Source organism: Podarcis liolepis (assembly GCF_965112155.1).
Source record: "Podarcis liolepis genome assembly, chromosome: 12".
Taxonomy (NCBI): domain Eukaryota; kingdom Metazoa; phylum Chordata; class Lepidosauria; order Squamata; family Lacertidae; genus Podarcis; species Podarcis liolepis.
The window spans coordinates 24009537-24034225 of NC_139563.1; the positions used below are offsets into that span (position 1 = coordinate 24009537).

The following is a 24689-nucleotide window of genomic DNA, read 5'->3' on the forward strand; positions in this document are numbered from 1 at the left end:
AAACATACCAGGAATGCCAACTGTACTACTACAACTGGAGATGTAAGGACAAGGCAACACACAAATATAAGCAACAGAGGAGAAGATGGTACCACAAGTGTAAGATCCTGAAACACACTTGAAGCCCAACCTCAGCACTCCAAGATGGGCAATGAATCCAAATGCACAGAGGACATCTTCCTCTTCTTTCAATGTGGAGAAATTAATCTTTGGCTTTACTTGTGGACTGGTGGACACTAGTCATGATGACAATATGAAATATCCAAGTTTAGGGGTTACTTACATGAATACAAAAGCAACAGCAGGCAAGAGCAATTGCCTTCGTGCTTCCCAGAGCTATTCCCCTAATATACACATGTGTTGGTTAGAGAACTGCATTACAAAATTCAGAGAAGTTTAGTTGTATTTCCGTTTCTGCGACTGTTTCTTTAACTGTGAATTTGTGATTTAAACCAAGCTTCTCCCCCGTCCCTACTAAATGCAAGGTATCCCTTTACCAGTTTTTCAGCCCTTGGCCGAATGTTGACATTTCATTAAGGAAGGAAGAAAATGAAATGGTTTTCACTCAGAATAGTGTTTGTCATAATTAGGAGCATTTTTTCATTTTAAATTCAGGATACTTTCACAAAAACAAGATAAACTGAACAAACTAAAAAGGATGCCAGAGAAAAAAATAAAATAAAATTTGTTTCCCCAAATATAATTCAACTAGTTTGCTCTGAACCAGCCAAGAGTAACATGTTGGAGAAACAGAAAGCGCAATGACGAAGAAATCTAATGAAGCGGTATAGCACTTGCATGCATTCCCTGTTTTCGCCTGCTGTGCTTCTCATGTGTCCTTGCAAGGTAAACTATGGGGAGCTGTTGAACTACAGAGGAACGCCAAGGCACTGAAAGAGCTGCACAAGCTGTGGACGGCCAAACCCTTAGTTTGACCCCATCATTGTTTGACTCATATTGCAACCTACATATATTTATTTGGAGAGAGAGCTACATTCCCTGCTTACTCTGCTTACCAGCTCCCCTCACATTCCCTAGACTTTCCCCTTCCCACCCCATGCAACTACCAATCCCCCTTTCACCTCCTCAAGCCTATTTTTTAATCCACTTCTCTCTTCTGTTATACTGCACTGCTTTCACCTTCACTCCTATGCCCGTGTCCCTCCTTCCTTTTGTGGAACCCACTCACAGAGTGTTTGTTGTGGGAGAGGAAGGGAAAGGAGAATGTGAGCCACTTTGAGACTCCTTAAAGGGAGTGAAAGGCGGGATATCAAATCCAAACTCTTCTTCTTCTTCTTCTTCTTCTTCTTCTTCCACACATTTCAACTAACCCCTTACACCTTTAGTCGAATTATGGTGTCACCTTCCCCTCCTATTATGCAGCTCTGTTTGTACTTCTGTTTTCATCTTTACCTCCATTTCCATGCCGACTCTTCCAACCATTTTTGCAACCCCCTTTTGCAACCTGATTTTCGCCTTTATCCCTTCTCCTTCATTTTATTAACTTCGCCTTGTGCACAGACCATTCCCATTTCTGTGGCTCCTCCTCTCTTCTGTTCTGCAGTCCCCTTTATACACACAAACCCATGATGAGATCTGTTACTGTATCTTTAAGCTAAATAGACTCTAAAGAGCAAGAGTGTCATTAGTGTGTTCAGTTAGAGAAGGTTAAGTTCAGCTGATGGCTGTTGCGCATATATGGGTGTTTGCTTCTTGATGAAATATCCATTCCAAATTACTACACGGAAGCTGGATCTTCTTGTTGAAAACAACACAAGGTACTAGGAGTGAAATACATTGCGTGAAGTTACTGTGGGATATTTGCAGGCTCTTCATCCCTTATCTCTCTCACACAAGGCAGCCGAGGAATAGAAGAGGATGTTTGAGTATAGCAAGAAGGACATGGATAGCTTCTCCTTCATTTCTCCCTTCTTGCCCCCCCCCCCGCCCCAGTACTGCAAATAATTACTCTTAGTTTTAAAAAGTTATCCTTGGAATAGTTGTGTGGCCTTTCTTGAAATTGCTATTTTTTTCCCTTGGTAAATGGTAAATTATGATTTAATTCTATTCAATGCTTTTCTATAAAAGTTTTTTTGGGGTGGAAAACAAACTATAATTATGCCTCAAATACAAAATGAACAGTTGGGATCATCTTGTGACAAGCCTTGTGGGGAAATTATATATGCAAAACTTGCAAAAATATACTCCTGCTTGATGATCAATATAAAAAGCTGTAATATCAATGTCCTTCACTGCTATTGTGATGCATTTCATTTCGTTTGTTGTACCGATTCCTGAGATAATCTTAAGTGCTTTGAATGCATAGAGAGCAGCAGCAATGTATAAATGTATAAATGCTAAGTGCTGGGTGAAATTGGTAGCTGAATAGTTTTAGTAGGTTAAAATCTATTAGAATTTTTTTAATGGGCATATGTTATTTTATATGACGTTTATAAAACAAACCACGTCTGTGCAATCCTGGCCTGGGCTTTCTCCTTTCTCTGTTAATATGTGCTGCTCTCTCTTTTTTCTTGTCTTAGTAATCATGTCAGCCCCCTGCTGGGCCTTCTGCATTTATAATATACTATTGATGAGCAAGCCCTGAATAGTTTGTAACAGTCTGAAAAAATTTCACCCACAGCAAATGATCAATGACACTGGGGACAGATACCAAATGTAATCATGTTAGCACAAAGCATCACTCACAGTGGGAAGAATTGAACTAGCCAACAGGAAAAAAAATATGCCAGCCATGCACAGGTGCTGTGATTCAGTGCATATGATAAAAATCAAAACTTATGAATCTTGGACCATGTCTGTGGCACACTCTCAAGAAGGATTATTATTATGATTAAATAGCTAGTCATGCAAATATTTTACCAGCTTTTAAATTATTGTGGTAAACATCAAAGTTAAAATTGGGAAGAGTTCTAAAAATACTTAGCATATAAGTGCTGACATGCTATGTTTTTAAGATAGCCATTGACACACTACTTTCAAAATAGAGAACTTTTGAGTGTGGATGTGAATCAGGAGGTGAATAAAGTGTTGCATTGAAACAAAAAAAAAATCTAAAGGCAGGTATCTCTCTCCCTCTCCCTCTTTTTCTCTTGATGCTATATTGTTTCTTTGAAGGTTGTACTGTTTCTTTGAAGGTTATATTGTTTCTATGAATGTTGCTCCTGTGAATCCAAATGAAAACAAGGACGATCACTTTAAAGTATAAAAAGAAATTAAAGGGAGGAAAAGAAACAGAAAAAGAAGGCTTTAATATTTTGTTTGTTGATTTGGGTTTCTTTTTATCCTGCATTTCTTTGAATTAGATGTACTGTGGACAATAGTTAATTAGCTGTAGCTCTTCCTATCTTAAGGAATAATGAGGAACTGTGTTCTGAAGATGCACAGCCTGTATTAAATGAAGGAGGAGGCAAAGAAGAGGAGGTGTGAATGTTAAATCACTAATAAAAAGGATGACTGATGAATGAACTCTTTCTCTGAGAGGAGAACTACTTAAAGGGAAAATGCCACATGCAGGAGACTATTCCACCAACAATTCCCTTCTTTAAAAGCCGTAAAGCGTTTAGTAACCAAACTGCCTTTGAATTCAGATGGTAACCTTTTATCTAAAGGGATCTTACAGAAGAAAACATCCTTTGTGGGTTGTGCCCTCAGTGATTCCCCTTTCCACTTTTCTATAAAGGCAACTGCCATAGTTTAAAAACTGTTCAGGAACAGAAAGTGAAGAACTTGGAACTAAGGTCTTGGATCCATGGGATGAACAAAATGTATATTTATTTATTTATTTATTTAGGTACAAGTTCAGAAGGATTTCTTGGAAGTAGAATTCTACCAAAGAGCAATAAAGCTTAGCAGGATTCCTCAAAATACATTTGATAAGCACTTTCATTTTCAGGTATTTTTGTATCGGGGTGTTTTGCCAGTTGATTAGATATAGGAACAGCACCATACTGTCAGTAACATGTGTGGCTATGGACAGCTGTTTCTGGGGAAAAGTTGATAAAGCATTTCCTCAGGCAGTAGCGAGAAGTCGTATCAAATAAGGTGTGCTATCAGTTCAAAAATCTGTGGGGATTTTTACTCAGCCAGGGCTAATCAGAAGATTTGTGTTGATTCTGACATAAAACAAGCTTAACAAATTATATTGACTCTTAGAGAATTCTGCCTGTAGGCAGTGAAGCCTTGGCAGGAGGATCCACACACAATTGGAAAGATTTGTTGGTGAAGACATTGAGATACAGATAATCCCAGCTGCGACCATAGATTTGTCATAAAGTCATAATATCTGAATCTGGCTTTCTACATTTCTGCGAATTTCTGTTTCTTGCTGTAGGGTAAATCACACCCAAAGAATGTGGTAGCAGACACTTGAGACAAAAAGGACTAATGTTTGGGCATCCATGTGTGAGAATAATGCAGAGGAGATAGAACAGGAGGGGGCAAAGCGGTGCCCGCCATAGGTTTTGGACTACATTCCAATGGGCAGCAATGAGAGGAATTGTAGTCCACCGCACCTGGAGGGCACCATGTTAGCTATTCCTGGGATAGAAGGTAAAGACACTGTCATAACCACCAAACAGCAAAATATAGCTGTGATTTTATTTTTTAATAAGCTGTAAATTTATTATTTAACATACTGAAGGCCTATGCTTCTTGAAACTGCTCGAGTTGATGAGTTGAACAAAGTAAGACAATGAACTTGGCTTAGTGTTACGTATGAACCTGACCATTATTGCATTATTTTTTTAAAAACAATTTCTATGCATTTATTTTTTCAACACATACCATTTTGAGTAAGAAGTCCTTACCTGTGCTGCAGTTCTCATAGACAATGTCATCTATTGCTGCTCCTCCTCCAAGATCCTTGATCCGAATGCCTTCAAACAGAACTTCAAAATTTCTCAGCTTCCCCAGATGTATTTCTGCTTTCTTCCAAAGGCCACCATAGTCTCCAGAATCACTCCAAACCTTTGAAAGACCACTCCCAGTCTTCAAAGAAAAGAATAAAGATTGAGTGAATGCAAAACTCAGAATGCTGAATTTGCCCCTGCCGTGAGTATGGAACGTGGGTAAGAGAAAGTGAAAGTTACAAGAAACACTGTTAGTTTAAGCAGGGCTAGTCATCATCTGCAAGGTACCACCACAAACATCCCTGACCACTGGCCATAGTGGCTGGAAGTGTTTGGAGTTGCAGTCCAACAACAACTGGAGGGTGCCATGTTGGCAACCCCTGACTTACAGCAGAGAATAAAGACTGAAAGGGAATGTGCAAGTGAGTCATGCAACCACTGTCCTTGGTTCATGAAAAGAGAAAACTTAAACATCCATGGGTAAATGTGCAAAGGGTCACATTGCACAAGATTCCTGATGCATGGGGAAATGATGTGACTCACTCAGGCATCCTCTACTTTCACTGTTGCATTACATGCAACACAACTTTTATAATCAAGTCAAACTTTCAGGAAGGGGTTACGTGGGTCTTGAAGGAGGACTGGAAATCTTTCCCTGTGCATGTGAGAGTCAGGTTAATGACTGAGAGAGGAGACCCAGGTCAGAGCTGGGAATAAAGGCTGCCACAAGTGAGAGGTGTTCCTACCATTCAATACTGTAAGCTAATTATAGTAAGCTTCTGTGAAATGTTCTTAGGGAACAATGACTTTCCCCCAAGATTTGTACACTACCATTTTGCTGCTGTTTTGGACATTATTCTCTCTGATCTGTGCTTTTAAGCTGTTACATTAGGTTAGCATATTTGTATTGTTTTATATGTTGTTTTAGATCATGTATGGATTTATTTATATGCTGATTATTTTGTTCTTGCTTTTTGAATTGAGATATTATTGTTGTTTGTTTGATACATTGTAAGCCACTTGGGCAAATTTTTGTGGGAAAGTGCATATAAATAAACAGATGGTGATGATAAATCTGATTCTTCAATGAACAGACAGTTAAGTGCAAATTGTCACGTACAGGACCTATTTTCAAAAGTGTTACATCATTCTTGATGCCTTTCCCAACTGCTACTTTTTCAGGCTTCAAATCATCCAAGCAGCTAAAATGAGCAAATTTTCTTATTACATGGCAAAGCTACGGCTGGGTTACACAACACCTGCAATTTAAGGTGCCACAAAAGTAAAATATATTATGCAGCGCCTGGAGGCAATCTTTTTTTGGTCTGAAAATACACTACTCATTTTGTTAACATTTTCTGTATTGTGTACATAGGAGATTCACACAAATAGGCAATCCTCACAAAGCCTCCAACTTTGGGGTAAGGTGCTCTGACAGCATGCAACCCAAGGGCTAGATTATATTTTACTACAACTATAGGCCTCCAAGGGAACAACCCCATATTAAGGCAAGAATCCAGAATCACATACTACTTAAAACTACAACTTAACAAGTAAATAGATAAGGGCACCTGACCAGATAGATCAGTTAGTTAACGGTGTCAAAGACACCAGAATACAAAAAGGGACTTATGAATGAATGTGAAATTTACAGACACTGGAAATAGACTGATGGATCCATCCCTACCTGGCACCAGTGACCACAAACTCAATAGCTAAGATGCATCATTTTAGAATAAATATTTAACATGGTTATACTCAGCATAATATATTTATAGTTGTAATATCCAGCAAAAAAAGCTAACACTATGTAGTTCAAATATTCAGCCAGCAGACTACTCCTATGCTCAAGTCAACATTAATTCAACGGCACATGAAAAGAACAATTTAACTGATTCCACTATGTGTGTAGATAGAGATATATAAAACACTTCTACTAGTGCAGCCAATTCCAGGGAGTGAACACAGATTTTCTGAATACATAGCCTTTGCTCTAGGTCTCTCTTATGTGCAGTTGATTTGGCAGCTATGGGATGATTAACAGCAAACTAAAACAAACAAGGCCCCAATTAGTACTTAGCTATAGAAACAATACGAATGCCAATGAAAATCAATGTTGGCTTACACAACAAATTTGCCTACAATGACTTCTGAACCTTCCTCACTTGGAATGCTAAAAATCCATTCATTATTCATGTCAAGGCCACATTTGGCCTACAACCAGTATCATTAAAGTGGATTGAAGCATTTAACTGAATGAGAATTACATCCTCTTGGACTGCAGTCATACACATACTTGACTGGAATAAGTCCCATTGAATTCAGTGGGACTTACCTTTGAGTAGACATGGCGGATAGGCTTGAACAGTGGCACACACTCCACAGCATGTATAATTGTCAGCTTGAGGTGCAGCAACCTCAGCTGGTAGAAAGTAAAATGGGTAGAAAGTACTCCATGCACAGAGGCTACTCATAAGGCAGCACTTGTTGCTTGCAATACAGTGCCTGCTACTTACTTACTTCTCTCTACACTCTAGTACCTAAACATGTCCTATGTGTTTATCGATATATTTGAAGGGGGGGAAATGCCGCCAGTTCATGCAGCAATAAAACTAGAAGGTAGCAAGGGATATGATCATTGTTATTAGACAATGTAACGAAGACACAGCCTGCAATTATGCCATAAGATTATGCCATAAGAATGGAGGGTGGGCATGCACATTAGAGAGGTCTCCAGGGATCTTGCAAGTGGGTTTAAGGAGTAAAAGGTTCTTTGTGGTACAGTGTTAAATAAAAAATAGAAAGGGATTCCAACTGTATTTAAAAAGACAAAGTCCATGAATATTATCATATACCAGAAGAACTGAGGGTTTGTTGTTCAAGGCTCAGTCTCTTCACTCACAGCCTTAACTCACAAGGTGGATTAGGGGCAGCATGACCAGCTGCAGGGCACCGCAACTATGATGTCGTGAATTGAGCAGAATCAAAGGCAATAGGCAGAAAACACCGCTTTTTGGCCTCACACAGGGCACAGCTGTAATTTGAAAGACCAAAGTCTGCCCCTGCTTAACTATGTCTCCTTCTCCTTCTGTCTCTCTCCTCATTCCACAGCAACATGGTGCTTTCTGCTGCTGGACCCTAGAAAACAAGTGTACCTCTTTTCTCCTGAATGGTGAGTGCAAATGTACTCCCAGCTGCAGTATGGCCATCTTTCTGTTGGAGATTCATTCCCCGTGTCTGCAGTCATGGGATTGTTGTCTATCACATGACAGTGTATGTTTTCATTCCACAGTGTGGGAAGTGACGGAGACAGGATGTTTTGGTATTACTGTGTTCTGTGAAGTGGGACTATTGTCCTTTGTTCTTTCTCTCTTTGCTGTCTGATGAGGAAGTGGAAGGAGCTAAAGCAGAATGCTCCGAGTGTATTATATGTAAATAAACGTAGATTAGCCAAAATGCTGTGCTACTGAGTTCTGTTCCACTGAGTTCTGTTCCACAAACTGTGAATACTATGCAGATCCCTAAGTGTGCTGATGTCTCCAAGGTATCAGTCGCTGTGATGTTCGGGTTGGAGAAAGCTTTTGAATGATCGAACAGGAGGGAGACAACATGCCAGTCGGGCATGTGTCTCTGCCAGGGTCCTACACAAGAGTAGGATGCTCCTAACACTTTCTCCTTTTTGCCTCCTCTTCCTCTTCTGTTCTTCTTCCTCCATTGAGTACACTTTTCTCTTTTGCCACCCCACCACCATGATTCTAGGGTGGTCAGTGGAGTGGGTTCCTAAAAAAAGCTAAACAATTTTATGGGTTTCAGGAATTTTACTTTTTGAAATATGGTAACCCTAGCTATAGAGACCAGTTAGACAAATTTGTCAGTGAAGTATGTGAGACTGACAAACTCCAAGGGACAAATTAGGATAGTTCTGCATCATGGAAGTGTGGGGGGGGGCATATATATACGTGAATACAAAGACTGAAAGCACTTAATTGCATCTATTCTTTTAGTTGTCTTTACACATACATGCAGTTTGCCCTTGAAATCTCTTTTGTGTGGGAAAACATTTGAAAACATTATTAATAGGAAGAGTCTGATTAATTAATAAGAGCTAGCCATTGATTGGGGAATTAAGCAGAAGCTTTAAGTGAAGTGGAAATTAATAATGGAAAATTATAATGCAAAATTGATCCATTTAAGTATTTACTGATAATAAAGTGAATTAGACATTTCTAGTATTGAAGCATTAAGGCCCATAATCCTTTAGACACGTTTACAGATATGCTTTATCTGTTGCATAGGGAATAGCACCACTGAAATGAGTTCAAATACCAAAGGACATTTGGATCAGATACATAAATGGCTATTTTGCAAACCTTGTAAACATTTCTGGATCTGGAACTACTAGAAGAGCCCATTACTATTACGCTGCTTAGCTTCTGCTGTTTCAAAATTTATAAATACTTAATAAAACATCAAATACAGTGAAAATATTCAAGTATAAATAGGCCAACATTCTTAACTGAAATTCTGTTTGAAAGGTCCGAAACCATATTTTTCAATATAACATATTATGGAGTTTGCTTGGAGAAGAAAAACAGATTCTACTTTCATCACAAGATCATTGTTGTCAGTTCTTTGGGGACTGCGAGTGCTTGAGCTATATGCATGCCATTGCTGTGTGCAAGGACACTATTTTAAAACACTGTGAGCACTGTGTACGTTGACAGTACCAATCACCAGCTGAAGGGAAGCCTTACTGAGAAGTTCAACTGGAACTTACCATATGGTCTGAGACTGTATGTGTGATCTGACTTTGCTCTGAGTCATGAGTGTATCACTGTGGTGGACAGGGAAAGCCTACTGTGTGAATCACCTCAAATTAATTCCAGAATCCAGTGCCATATCTAAATACAATTAACCCCTTAATTCAGCGAATATTTCCCCATTGGCTATGATTATGAGATGGAAAGCACACCCCTCCTTAATTAATTGGACTATCCACGTGGTCAATTCCATTTTAGGACAATCCCAGGAAGCTGATACACACAACTCTGGATCTCAAGACAACAGGCTTCTTTCTTTCTGTAGTTAGGCTTTAGACCCCTCCCTTACTTCCACCCTCCCAGTATACCCTTGCCTCCAAGCTATGTTTATTATTTCATCTGAGGGTTAGTCAAAATCCTAGGCAGACATATACCAGCCAGCATCTTTCTAAAGAGTTTTTTCCCTGTTTTTGAACTACCGGTAACTTAGTACCAACGGTACCTTTGCGACACCAATATTCAGTGCCCCCCTGCCTCATGCTCCATTCTACATCAGAGTTATGGTACCCCTAGTGGTGTCCCTGAGGCTCCATGCCCAGTGTGACTGAACCCGTTATGCTCCCCTAAATCTGCCTGTTACTAGGGCTCCAAGAACAGAAATATCAAATCAGAATTAGCTATATTATTACCCATTCCATCACTGCCTGAGCCTTACGAGGGACAGGGATGCACTCCACACAAAGTGTTTGCAAAGAAATCCTGGAAATCTATTATTCCTCTCTAGTTAGCTTCTTTGACCCTTATGTTTTTTTATTTATTATTACATTTACTTATTTAATATATCTATAGACGTATTTATATACTGCCCGCTCATAAAATGTCAGGACAGCATACAGCAACATAAAATCTGTAAAAGTAGTGAAGAACAATTGTTAACATGACTGGCTACAATCAGTAAGACAACCGACTATATACCACCTTTCTTTCAGGGAGGTTGAATCACCCAACTGACCAACGTAGAGAAGACGAGGGTGGAATCTACACACATATAAAAAACGTTCTGCATTTTTAAAAATACATTGAATTTTCCATAAGGCTCGCCATCTAGTGTCACATTGTATATTGCACTCAAAACATACTTAATATGTTTTATTTGCAGCTGTATTGCTGAGTGCCAAGTTACTGTGGTATAGTGGTTAGAGTGCTGATTAAGACCAGGGAGATGCAGGTTTTAATCCCCACTCTGCCATGATAGTCACAGAGTAACCTACCTCACAGGGTTATTATGAGGATAAAATAAGGAGGGTTTTTATAAGCTACCCTGTGATCCTTGGAGGCAAGTTTAATGAAGATATTTTTAATTCTGAGACAGTTTTCCAATAGTACTTCACTATTGTTTGTCCAGGTAACAGGATTTGTAATTTGTTAACATTTCTACTCCATTTGTGTTCCTGTCAACAGACTAAGTTCTCTCTGAAGTTTTTTTTTTTAAAAAACCCTGTTAGATTTGCTGACATCAAATCCCTATTGTAGAAAACTGAGCTGGGAAATGATGGTGTAGCTGTTACCAATGTTTTGGAGAAATGTGTATTACTTTTGATGGAAGCTGAAATTAAAACAAACATTTCAGTACAATTGTAGCAAAAACCTATGGACTGTATTTTATAACCCTTTTCTTTCTTTACAATAAAAATCAATAACCTGAAGACAGACTGGACAGATTAACATACACTTTCTTTGATTCCCTGTCATTAGAGCAAGGAAATGTTTGTCTACAGCAACTGACAAACTGGAAGAAAAAACAGTGGAAAAAAGCATCTCTCCATCTCACTCTTTTCTCTCCACAAACAAGTTAAAAAACATAGGAGCACTGTTTGCCTTTTGTCAGTCATCTGGACTCCCATAAATTATTTATTGTGATTTCCAAATCCACTTTATATTTCTTTCCAGGAATAAAGAGGTCATGCTGGTTTATGTAGTGAAATTTCTTCATCCTTTGCAATTCTTTGTTTATGCTTCCACCCCTCAAATCCCCAAAGAATGCAGAGAATAAAACAAAAGCTACACTTTGCCTCTGACCACTCTACTAAATCTCACCTAGTTGTGACCTTTACACATTATTGTCCATTGGAGGCTGCCCAACACTGTAAATAATTCCCAGCTTCAAACTGTTCACATCCTCCCACACATAGCTCAAGCTGTCCGAGGAACGAGAGATGCCACAATCAAACATATAATCAGTGTTATTTAACTCCCCCCTCCCCAGTGCCCATACATCTGCCAACAGAGGAAGTGAGCTTGGCAGAGGGGGGTCAAGGCGTGATAGGACTCGTAGTCCCTGCTCACCCTGCCTTGGAGACTGGACCAGCAGGTGCAGCAGAAGCGGCAACCCATTGGAAGACAGCACAGTGGTCGGGTTGGGAAGGGAAGGAAAAGGGGTCATCGTTTTGCCACCACTCCAGGCTCCAGGGTTTCGGGTACATGGACTTCAGATGGTTGCCTTCAACTCAAGAGGCCAGTGCTTAGCCTCTTCCAACCCCTCAACATGCATGTTGCATGCATATCATGAAGAGGCAGACGGTTGGGTTGGAGTCTGAGTGCAGAGTCCATCTCCATGCTTGGCCTCCTCCACCCATTCATGATTGGAGGAGCTCAGCCCTGCACCAACAGACATTGGGGGGCACCTATGGTAGCTTGTCTTGGGTTAAGGGAGAGGAAAGTCATTCTGGAACAGGCCATGAAGTGGTCTTTGCCTGCCTGCCTCTCTCTCCTGAAATCTTGATCTTCCAGTTCTAAGTTCTCAGTGCTAGCATTTCTAGTCATTGTAGCTGCAAACCCAAAGTCAAAGAGAAGTACCCCAAAGAACAGGTGGTTGTTATAAAGGTATAGTTCTTCTGTGATTAATTTGGGACATCCATTGATGTCCCACCAAGGCTGCTACAGTGGTACCTCTAGATACGAACAGAATCCATTCCGGAGCCCCGTTTGCATCTAAAAGCAAACGTAACTAGCAACGGCACGTCTGCGCACACACGCGTCGCTTTTCGACGCTTCTGCACATGCATGTGACGTCATTTTAAGCGCCTGCGCATGCGCAAGTGGCAAAACCCGGAAGTAACGTGTTCCGTTACTTCCAGGTTGCTGCGGAGCGCAACTCGAAAGCGCTCAACCCGAAGCGCATTCAACCCGAGGTATGACTGTATTTGGATGCTTGTAGATTTGAGGGAAACATGCTAGCATTTTGTGACTAGTAGGAGACAAACTAAGAATCAGAACAACTAAGGCTGCCTTGTGAGCTTCTGGTGTATTAGTGTGCCAGTCACTCACAAAGGCACCTTTGCCTCTGGAGAAAGCCAGCATCTGGAAATACCCTATTTATTATAGCAAAGGATGGCCATCAGTTACCAATTTTCAGCATAACTTGTGGTCTTCAGGGACTCAAGCGAGAGACGGACTTAGTACTTCGCATTTTAAATTGCATTATTTAATGCACATCATCTGTCAATATAAATTATATCCCAAACAGGAATAAAATACTCCCTCTTGTGGTGTGAGATGAAATATTCCACTAATTTGAGAGCATAATCATTTTCACATGGGAAAGGTATACTAATTTCAATCAATCCTTTTGTTGGATTGCTGCAATCTTAGACATAAGGGCCTGGGCAATGAGACTTACCTAGGAATAAGTCCCATTGAATGTTCACCTAAATCTCTATCTGTATGTGTGTGCCTGTAGCAAGTTATACACACACAGAATCATCACGCATGACAATCTGCATTAAGAATTCCCGAAGTTGCTGCAGGGAAGTGTCCTCCGTGAAAACCTTTTGTCATATTGGCAGGCCCTTCAGTTTCACTTGTGAAGTACACAGTGAGAAAAGAGTCACGGCTCCAATATAGAGCTAGAAATGTTCAACCATGAGTAAATTCAACTGAGTTCATCATGGCTTACTCCCAGGTACCTGTAGACGAGGTTGCAGGTTTTTTTGGTTTTTAAATAAAATATTTCTGTCCAGCAATTCATTTTAAAAAACAACAACAGAGCAGTATACAATGTACATAAAGCGATAAGATAAAAAATAAATCAAAAAGTTAAAATCAGAAATCAATTAACTGTGATGGAAAGATATAGTCTTAATTGCCTGCATAAGGATGGTGGACTAGAAATGCTCTTGGCATTGAAACAGAAGGTGGAGAAGATGTGGGAGGAAGGAGGATTCTTAACCCTTTCCTTGCACACAGTTTCTCCCCTGCACAATCCCACCCCACCCCGTCCCTTCAGCAAAGCAAGGCTCTGAGGAAAGGCAAGCTGGAGAAGAACTAAAGTTCACTTCATAGTCAAGCTCAACATTACAACATTCATAGTCCAAAACAAGGAATACTTTGCTGTTTGTGTTCACTTGCCAAGGACCCAGTTTAAAGTTGTGGATATCTGATAAGCATTGGGTGAGAGAGGAGAAACCAAATTTGTTATTCTGCTGTCAGACTACAGGTTTAGGTGGTTTGATTTATTGAACGGTCACTTTTCTTTTTACGAAGGGGCTGCTAATTAGAGAACGCCATCACCACAAGTCTTTCTTTGTGAAATCTGAACATGACAAGGATACCAAACATCACTGCTTTCCTTAGATTATTTGTGCATACTAGATTATACATAGTGCTGCTTTCTCCCAAAATAGAATACCCTGTCAGAGCTAAGATGAGTTATTGCCAATAATTCTGTTATAAAGTGCCAGCGAACTCTCTATATTGACTTGTTATCAGCCTAGTGAATGACAATGTGCCAAGGGATGCGCATCCTCATTCATAACTCAAAGGAAGGTTAACTCTTCTGACCTTCCCGTCTTTTTTCATTTTTATTCTTGTCAAGAGCAGCCCAAAGAGGATCATTTGATTTCCTTTAAAAATCATTCTTCTTGCTGAAACCACCTGGGATTTTTAAAAATCCCTTTTGGGATTCTTTTGCAAGTGCAAAAGAAGAAAATCCAGGTAGTCCACACCTGCTTCTAACTAGTTAATGCTAACAAGGAAAAGTCTAGCCATCCTGAGCTGCCCCAAAGTCTGTTGTGTGCTGTTTTATTAGCCGTGACCCCCGCTAATTGATTTACAAACCTCGATTAGCGGTTTTTTGCTGCCCGGCACGCTTCCACTCCAGCTCTTCTCCGTCACGGTTCAGCAGAGCTTCGCACAGCGTTGTAGAACTGTCATCTGCTGGATTCAGCTCCCAGACAAACACACAGAGTCCCGTTTGTCTCTATACAGCATTTATTTCCAACATTTCTCAGGAATTTCCAGGGCTATTAGCAGCCATGCCAAGACCACGTCTTTTCCCCACAAAGTTCAAAGTGGGACTGGCAGACTTTTCCCAAGCTCCGCCCGAGCTTCTAAAAGTGACGTCAGAATGGTGTAGCATCATGGGAAAAGCTTAACTCGTTACGTTCCAGCTGCCACACCCCCCCTTGCTGCACCTTCTGACAGGGCCTTTTTGAGTTCAACACCTTTCCCTTTGCCTTGTGCTCCTTCCCAGCATCTTTCCCAGGCACCTGTTGAACCCCTTCAACACTCCCAGAATCACACTGTGCGAACCAGGCCCATGCGCTTGTCGCCTGGTACCTGTCCGGCGGAATTCCCTTCGTTGAGCGACTAGATCTTCTGGGCACAAACTCAGATGTTACCTCTGACTCACTGCCACCAGGACCTGTGTCCTCACCTTCACGGGATTCCCCCTCTGACTTGAAACGTTTTCGGACCTTCTCCATTACACTTACCGGAGAACTGGGCTCGCTTTTGGGTGTTCTCTTAACCTGTGGAGAAACTACAGATACCTTCTCCTGTTCCTGACCTTGGTCAGTTCCCTGATCGTCATCATCAGACTCAGTTTCTCCTTCCTCCCCTTCTTCCCCCTCAGAATCTTCCTGTTCTGAATCAGAAAGACATTCTGAAAGAACATCACGCTTGGGAGCAGATTTTGACTTTGCATCCTGCTCATAGAACTCAGCGTGCTTGCTGATCAGCAACTTACTCTGGTCACCTGATGGAAATGCAAATCTCCACGCATTCGCTGTTGGCTCATACCCACAGAAGATCATTTTTCGGAACTTGGATCCATCTGGCCCCTGCAACGCAGCAGGTACTGACACAGATGCAAGCGATCCAAACCTGCGCAAAAAATGAATCTGGGGTTTCCTGCCATGCAACAGCCCAAACGGTGTGTCCCCTACCATGGAATTGTAGGTTCGGTTCCAGGTGAAGCTCACATACTTGATTGCCTCCAACCAAAACCTTGGAGGTAACCCAGAATCTTTCAGCAACACCTGAGCAGTTTTAACCAGAGCCTGACTCATCTGCTCTGCCTTCCCCCCCTGATTGGGTGCAGTCACTGTGTGACGTATTCCTTTCTTGCGAAAGTACTTCTGCAAAGCAGAACCTGTAAACTCAGCTCCCCTGTCACTTGTGACAGCTTGCACTTTGGTGGAAAACTTTTGTTCCACCTCCTCAATCCAACGTTTGATCAGCTGTGCTGCATCATCCTTGGATTTAAGACCATGTGTCCAGGAATTCTGGGTAAAATTATCCTGCATTGAGAGCAGATACCTTGACCCTCCCAGACTTGGTTCCTTTACAGGACCCCACAAATCTATGTGAATTTGTTCAAAAGGCCTAGTGGTTATCCTCTCAATCTTTGGATAACTGCATCCTTTTATCTTTGCCAGCTTGCAAGTTTCACAACTTACATCATGTCCACATTCTAAAATTTTACACCCTTTAGAAACTTCCGGCAGCACCTGTAGTTCTTCTACTGAACTATGAGCCGTCCTAGCATGCCAAATATGTGCACATTGCACATGAGCGGGAATCTCAGTACACAGTGCTTGTGCTTTCTCAACCTTCCCCTCACCCTCCAGAGACGTTTTAAGAATGAAAAGATCATTCTGCCCCTTTTTAACCTTGGCAAGCATCCTCCCTCCTTTGGAGATTGTGCACACATCATCCTGAAAAGAAAACGTAAATCCCTTTTTCAGTAAATAAGGCACAGATAACAGACAGTGGTGCATCCCAGGAACGGTACAACACTCCAGCGTTTCCTGCAAAATACGAAAATGCAGATTTACAACGTTAGTCAGATTTCCTTTCTGTCCATTTGCAAACAGTACAGATTTCCCGGCAGGAATTGCCGTGCAGTTCCACCTCTCGACAGCAGGTGTCTCTGGAATCAAATTGCGATTAGCTGCAGAGTCTATAATAAAACGAAACTCGGAATTTTCCACACAGCCGTCTTCGAACAAAGCCATGCTCGCTGCTATCTGATACGTGTCCTCACGTTGTTTACCACGTCCTCTTCTTGCATTCCCAGGCTGATAACTCCCAGACTGGTTCCCATGGAAACCCGACTGATTTCCATGATAGGTGTCCTTGAAGGCTTCCTGCCCAGCTGCTCTCGCTTTCTGTGGGCAGTCTCTTTTCAAATGACTGTGAGATCCACACACGTAACACCGACGAGCTGCAAAAGCCTGAACAAAGCTCTCATCTTGCTTCGCCCCCCCCTTTTTCCCGGTGGAGCTTGCTGCGCCAGACTTGCTCTCCCTGAGCCGTCTCTCCTGTTCGTCAGCCAAGCGTCCTGTGACGTAGGCCAAAGTCAGATCTTGCGGACTCATAGATTCCAAAGTTAAACATAAATTGTCATAACTTTTGTCCAGAGAGCTTAGCAAAATATAAACCTTCAATTCATCAGTAAAGTTCACCTGCAACAGCCGCAGTTCATTAAACACAGAGAGCATCTCTGTAACATGTTGTCTTATGTCCCCACCTGGACGTAGCTTCATTTCAAACAACCGCCTGGTGGTATGGATTTTAGCACCAGCCGTGGTCCTGTGGTGCACTCTTTCAAGAGCAGCATAAGCTTCATGCGCAGTTTCCAAACCCTCCACATGGGGCAACTGTGAACCCTCCAAACTGAGCACTATAGCTCCCAGGGCTTTCTGATTTTTCCTCTGCGAAGCATGCGCATCTGCAATTACTGCTGCTGCAGCTCCGGCGGCTGGCTGAGGCAGGGGAGGCCTTAAGACCGCGTCCCACAGACCCTTGGCTACCAGCCAGGCCTTCAGCTTCCTGCTCCATTCTCCCCAATTCTGGCCGTTTAACTTTTCGAAAGGCACGGAGAATGAATCATGGCCGTCCGCCATCTCCTTTCGTTCTCCCAAGGGGCCCCAAGCTGTACTTACAAACGCACCAGCTCTTCCGGCTCCTCAGCTCCGTGGAGAAACGATACCTCAGCTGCCCTCCGCTCTTGGCAGTTCTCAGCACCACAGGCACTTCTCTGCGTCTCGCAGCTTGCTTGTTTGCTTCTGCCTGCTCCTCCTGCCGAGATTTTACAGCTCCCGCGACAGTTTTACAAGCGATAATTTATGGGTCCATAACCTGTGCTGTTTTATTAGCCGTGACCCCCGCTAATTGATTTACAAACCTCGATTAGCGGTTTTTTGCTGCCCGGCACGCTTCCACTCCAGCTCTTCTCCGTCACGGTTCAGCAGAGCTTCGCACAGCGTTGTAGAACTGTCATCTGCTGGATTCAGCTCCCAGACAAACACACAGAGTCCCGTTTGTCTCTATACAGCATTTATTTCCAACATTTCTCAGGAATTTCCAGGGCTATTAGCAGCCATGCCAAGACCACGTCTTTTCCCCACAAAGTTCAAAGTGGGACTGGCAGACTTTTCCCAAGCTCCGCCCGAGCTTCTAAAAGTGACGTCAGAATGGTGTAGCATCATGGGAAAAGCTTAACTCGTTACGTTCCAGCTGCCACATGTTGTTCACTTAAAACCCTCATCTCTGACCCTCACCTCTGGAACCTGCTGGAAGAAGCTGTATGTGGATCGTCTGCTTTTCCTTGGGCAAACCAACCAGATGGGCAGGGTATAAATAATAAAATTATTAGTAGTATTATTTATTCCAACTTTTATTGAGATTCCAGTAAAAGCCCCTTAAACCTCCTTCCCAAGTGAAACAAAGTTTTCTGCATTTTTGCATCTATTCATTGTTAGTCTCTCTCTCTCTCTCTCTCTCTCTCTCTCTCTCTCTCTCTCTCTCTTTCTCTCCCTCCCTCCATTATCTCTGCCAAAACCAAAATATAGCTCTTTGGAGCAGAGATTGGTATTTTGTTTAAGTTCCAGTGTACATGCACACTGATGAAACTGTACAGATAGCAGTAATAACACAGCCATAGTAGGCAACCTTCTGTAGACAAATTGAGGGCAAATGACATGTAATACTAAATCATCAATCTATTAATTGCCTTCTATATACCCTCTCAATATGATTTCCACATAAGGTAATTAAATGTTAAGAACAGTGAATACATCTGAAACACAACTAAACCCTAACAGAGTAGACACTTGTGCTAATTGGAAACGCCTGTTGGAACAAAAAATATATTCAACTGTTTCGGGGAAAGGATCATCTTGGCTGTGAGTCCTGGAAGACCTGCTCACTGTCTTACTGGCTTTTCCCACCCGGACTGGGAAGGTGAGGCCCTGACTGACCCTAGTTACAAAAATTGGATGGGGACCATGTGTTGAGAGCCCAGCATTGCGGCGAGTTGGACTGGATGACCCTTGTAGGCCCTTCCAACTCTACAATTCTATGATATTCAATTGTATGATATTTAAAGGGCTGTCATGTGGAAGATGTAGCAAGCTTGTTTTCTCCAGCTCCAGAGGCTAGGACCTGAACCAATGGTTTCAATTTACAAGAAAGGAGATTCTGCCTAAACATCATGAATAACAGCAAGAGCTGTTCGATAGTGGAATGAACTCCCTTGGAAATAGTGGACTCTCCTTCCTTGGAGGTTTTTAAGCAGACATTGGATGGTCATCTGTCATGGATACTTTAGTTGAGATTCCTGCATTGCAGGGAGTTGGACTAGATGACCCTCGGGGCCCTTCCAACTCTACAATTTTATGATAAGTATTTATGGAATGAAAAGTTATGAGAGTCAAACAAGATGTTACAGGAGATACACTGATAAGAAATGAATCAGTATGATCATCCTAAAACTTTTGTAGGCACAAATAGTACTGAAAGTGTGATTGCCTATGAATGCTCTGATAGCATCATGAACTCAGATCACTATGGATGCACAGTAAACTGGACATGTGGAGGGGTCCTAACACAGTCACCAGAAAGGAGGAAAGCAAACCAAAACAAAAGTGTGAAACATTTTTGTATGTTATTTTCCCTAATATAAGCACTTTTATAAACTTTGCTGGAGAACGACATTGCAAAATTCAGAAAACTGAATTTCAAAGTATGATTGTGTTTTGGTGCACATATTGTTCTGGAAAATGTGAATTTTGTAGGCTCTCCCTCAAAGGCAAAGTGAATAGAATTTCCTCCCCATCCCTACTTGTCCCCCAGGTCTTCCTTCTGGGCTCCTGGCTCACCTTAGACTGTTGCTCGTGATCCTGCCTCAGCTCTTCTAGTATCAACCTATCTTATAAACTCATTGTAAAGATTATAGACTAGGAACGTGAAGTGTTTTTCATCTTTGTAAGTGCTATATAAATGCTACTGTAGAATATCTCCCTACAAGGATTTATCACAGAGTGACTAGCATTTCTCAATAACTTGAAAGAATGCAATCTTTCCATTGACTTTATTTCTGAGAATAATCTCATATTGGTGCCATTTCTAAAGAAGCATTTCAATTTTGAGCAGCAGCGTGGTATTCTCACCTCAAATATTGTCAAAGTTCAGATCTAGCAATTACTTATATATTTATGCAGGCCTCTGTATTTTTAAAAAGTTAAGGGTCTATGTGCAGTCCCCTTTTAGCAGCCTTGAGCAACCATTTATACAAATGAGCAGAATAAATTTGCAGCACATTTTAGAAGATATTAAAGCCTTTGACTCCTACGGCAGAAGCCTCATTAATCTAACCTTCTGTCCAACGCTACAGGAGTCTGAATGCGGTGTTGTTCTGGCTAGGGTTCCAGACAAGGAAGGAAGGGATTTAAAAACTCACATGGACCCTCCTCCATTCCAGGGTATGAAAGGTTGTCATCTGGATATCCTCTAGACTTATACCAAGAGACCTTGTGGAAAGTCCAAACAATCAACTACAATACATTTATAGTCCTAACCCTGACCTTGAACAGTAACTAGGACACTAACTCAGAAGAGATGCCTGCCTTCATTTGGGTGGGGTAACTTCAATTTTGCAGAGACTGCAATCTGCATGCAGTTCAACCAACTTTGGATCAATAGTCATCTAAGACCACACCCACCCACAAAAAAACCCCTCACTTAGATCCATATCAGTAGTTTTGCAGTGGCGGGGACAATATTTTGGAGCATGTGTTCATATAATTGCATGACTACTTCACCTTAAAATATTGCATAGGAACCTGGAATGTAAGAACCATGAACCTGGGTAAGTTGGATGTGGTCAAAAAGGAGATGGCAAGAATAAATATTGACATCCTGGGCATCAGTGAACTAAAATGGACGGGAATGGGCAAATTCAGTTCGGATGACTATCATATCTACTACTGTGGGCAAGAAATCCGTAAAAGAAATGGAGTGGCCCTCATAGTCAACAGAAGAGTGGCAAAAGCTGTACTGGGATGCAATCTCAAAAATGATAGAATGATCTCGATACGAATCCAAGGCAGACCTTTTAACATCACAGTAATCCAAGTTGTGGCAGGTGGCGCTGTGGGTAAAACCTCAGCGCCTAGGACTTGCCGATCGTCAGGTTATATTCTCTGCAGCCAAAGATGGAGAAGCTCTATACAGTCAGCAAAAACAAAACCTGGAGCTGACTGTGACTCAGATCATCAGCTTCTTATAGCAAAATTCAAGCTTAAACTGAAGAAAGTAGGAAAAACCACTGGGCTGGAAAGATACAATCTAAACCAAATCCCTTATGAATACACAGTGGAAGTGAGGAACAGGTTTAAGGATTTAGATTTGCTGGACAGAGTGCCTGAAGAACTATGGGTGGAGGCTCGTAACATTATATAGGAGGCAGCAACGAAAACCATCCCGATGAAAAGGAAATGCAAGAAAGCAAAGTGGCTGTCCAACGAGGCCTTACAAATAGCGGGGGAGACAAGGCAAGCAAAATGCGAGGGAGATAGTGAAAGATACAGGAAATTGAATGCAGATTTCCAAAAAATAGCAAGGAGAGACAAGAAGGCCTTCTTAAACGAACAATGCAAAGAAATAGAGGAAAACAACAGAATGGGAAGAACCAGAGATCTGTTCAAGAAAATTGGAGATATGAAAGGAACATTTCATACAATGATTACCATAATAAAGGACAAAAGTGGTAAGGACCTAACAGAAGCAGAAGACATCAAGAAGAGGAGGCAAGAATACACAGAGAAATTATACCAGAAAGATATGGATGACTCGTACACCCCAGGTAGTGTGGTTGCTGACCTTGAGCCAGACATCCTGGAGAGTGAAGTCAAATGGGCCTTAGAAAGCACTGCAAATAGCAAGGCCAGTGGAAGTGATGGTATTCCAGCTGAACTATTTAAAATTTTAAAAGATGATGCTGTTAAGGTGCTACACTCAATATGCCAGCAAGTTTGGAAAACTCAGCAGTGGCCAGAGGATTGGAGAAGATCAGTCTACATCCCAATTCCAAAGAAGGGCAGTGCCAAAGAATGCTCCAACTACCGCACAAGTGCACTCATTTCACACGCTAGCAAGGTTATGCTTAAAATTCTACAAGGAAGGCTCAAGCAGTATGTGGACCGAGTACTCCCAGAAGTGCAAGCTGGATTTAGAAGAGGCAGAGGAACCAGAGACCAAATTGCAAACATGCGCTGGATTATGGAGAAAGCTAGAGAGTTCCACAAAGACATCTACTTCTGCTTCATTGACTATGCAAAAGCCTTTGACTGTATCGACCACAGCAAACTATGGCAAGTTCTTAAAGAAATGGGAGTGCCTGATCACCTCATCTGTCTCCTGAGAAATCTCTATGTGGGACAAGAAGCTACAGTTAGAACTGGATATGGAACAACTGATTGGTTCAAAATTGGGAAAGGAGTACGACAAGGCTGTATATTGTCTCCCTGCTTATTTAACTTATATGCAGAATTCATCATGCGAAAGGCTGGGCTGGATGAATCCCTAGCCGGAATTAAGATTGCCGGAAGAAATATCAACAACCTCAGATATGCAGATGACACAACCTTGATGGCAGAAAGTCAGGAGGAATTGAAGAACCTTTTATTGAGGGTGAAAGAGGAGAGTGCAAAATATGGTCTGAAGCTCAACATCAAAAAAACAAAGATCATGGCCACTGGTCCCATCACCTCCTGGCAAATAGAAGGAGAAGAAATGAAGGCAGTGAGAGATTTTACTTTCTTGGGCTCCATGATCACTGCAGATGGTGACAGCAGCCACAAAATTAAAAGACGCCTGCTTCTTGGGAGAAAAGCAATGACAAACCTAGACAGCATCTTAAAAAGTAGAGACATCACCTTGCCAACAAAGGTCCGTATAGTAAAAGCTATGTTTTTCCCAGTAGTGATGTATGGAAGTGAAAGGTGGACCATAAAGAAGGCTGATCGCTGAAGAATTGATGCTTTTGAATTATGGTGCTGGAGGAGACTCTTGAGAGTCCCATGGACTGCAAGAAGATCAAACCTATCCATTCTTAAGGAAATCAGCCCTGAGTGCTCACTGGAAGGACAGATTGTGAAGCTGAGGCTCCAATACTTTGGCCACCTCATGAGAAGACTCCCTGGAAAAGACCCTGATGTTGGGAAAGATGGAGGGCACAAGGAGAAGGGGACGACAGAGGACGAGATGGTTGGATAGTGTTCTCGAAGCCACCAGCATGAGTTTGACCAAACTGCGGGAGGCAGTGGAAGTGCCTGGTGTACTCTGGTCCATGGGGTCACGAAGAGTCGGACACGACTAAACAACAACAACTTCACCTTAGCGCTAATGGAGGAAGCAGCAAAATCTAATTCATCTGGCCAACTCCTCCCCATCTTAAAATTACTATGTGAACTGAATATGGTCTCATTGCTACTTTTCAAAACACAGTGATATTTTTTCAACAGTTATACTTGCTAATTCCTTTGTATGGATGCAGAAAATTGCACTTTCATTCCAGAGGTGTCATGGGACATAAATAAAACATAGCATTAATGTGACCATGTTTATTTAGGACACATGTTCCCTTGTGTAGCCTGAGCATAATACAGTACATGGATTTCAGCAGCAATGTTTTCATCTAGATATGTTAGGTATTTTATTATTAATGTAGACATTATTTTTCTCATAAAAGCATAAGTTTTGGGATTTTGTTTTTTCCTCTGACAACAATTCTAGAACTAGTTCCTCTGACAGTTCTGGAGCACAAACACCATGACAAATTGCAATTTATTAGTAATTTCAGCAACATAAAATGTTGCTGAGAAAGGTAATCTGTCTGACTGAGAAAGTGCCAATTTTCTTTTGTTGCAAAACAGCTCTCTTTGCAGCCTCAAAGTAATTAGATACACCTCACACAGGCAACAATAGCATCCAAGAGCAGCATTTACACTGAAAGTATATCAAATTGGTTCTGCTTTAAAGTGGCAAATGAAGCATTTTATGCAGAATATTGAAAAGAGAAGGATGTGGTTCCTTTTCAGGTGATGAAATACTAAAGGAGAACCCCAAATTCACAGGTTGACAAGCCAGAAGTTTCAAGAGAGTTGCACTTCAACTTTTACTTTCTCAAAATGCTGCCTGGCACTAAGGGTGTCTGGCTGATTTCATGAGTGGAAGGTCTGAGTTCCAATTCCACTGCAATGAAACTGAGTTTTTTTGAGACCCAGAGTTTTCTGTGAAAAAGGTCCCTGTTTTTAGGCTTTGCATCTCCAGCTGAAGGTTATTCAGGTTGCAGGAAAGCTTTGGAGAGCCATTACTAGTCAGAATAGATGATACTGGGGTTGACAGACCTTACTTCACACAAGACTGCTTCCTAGGTTCACTTCTTTGTATTTACTTCCTACCGAACCTTGCAGTTGTGGGATGGGCTGACTTTTTT

The 24689-nt window shown here is 41.6% G+C and overlaps 1 protein-coding gene across 1 annotated transcript in view; it reads right to left on the minus strand.

Moving 5' to 3' along the window:
- The window catches only part of MALRD1 (MAM and LDL receptor class A domain containing 1), a 226792-nt gene that overhangs the window by 85686 nt on the left and 116417 nt on the right, over nucleotides 1–24689 (minus strand). Inside the window, exon 30 of the mRNA XM_083467342.1 lies at nucleotides 4827–5007. Coding sequence (XP_083323468.1) covers nucleotides 4827–5007 — 181 coding nt within the window. The remainder of the gene's footprint in view (nucleotides 1–4826; nucleotides 5008–24689) is intronic.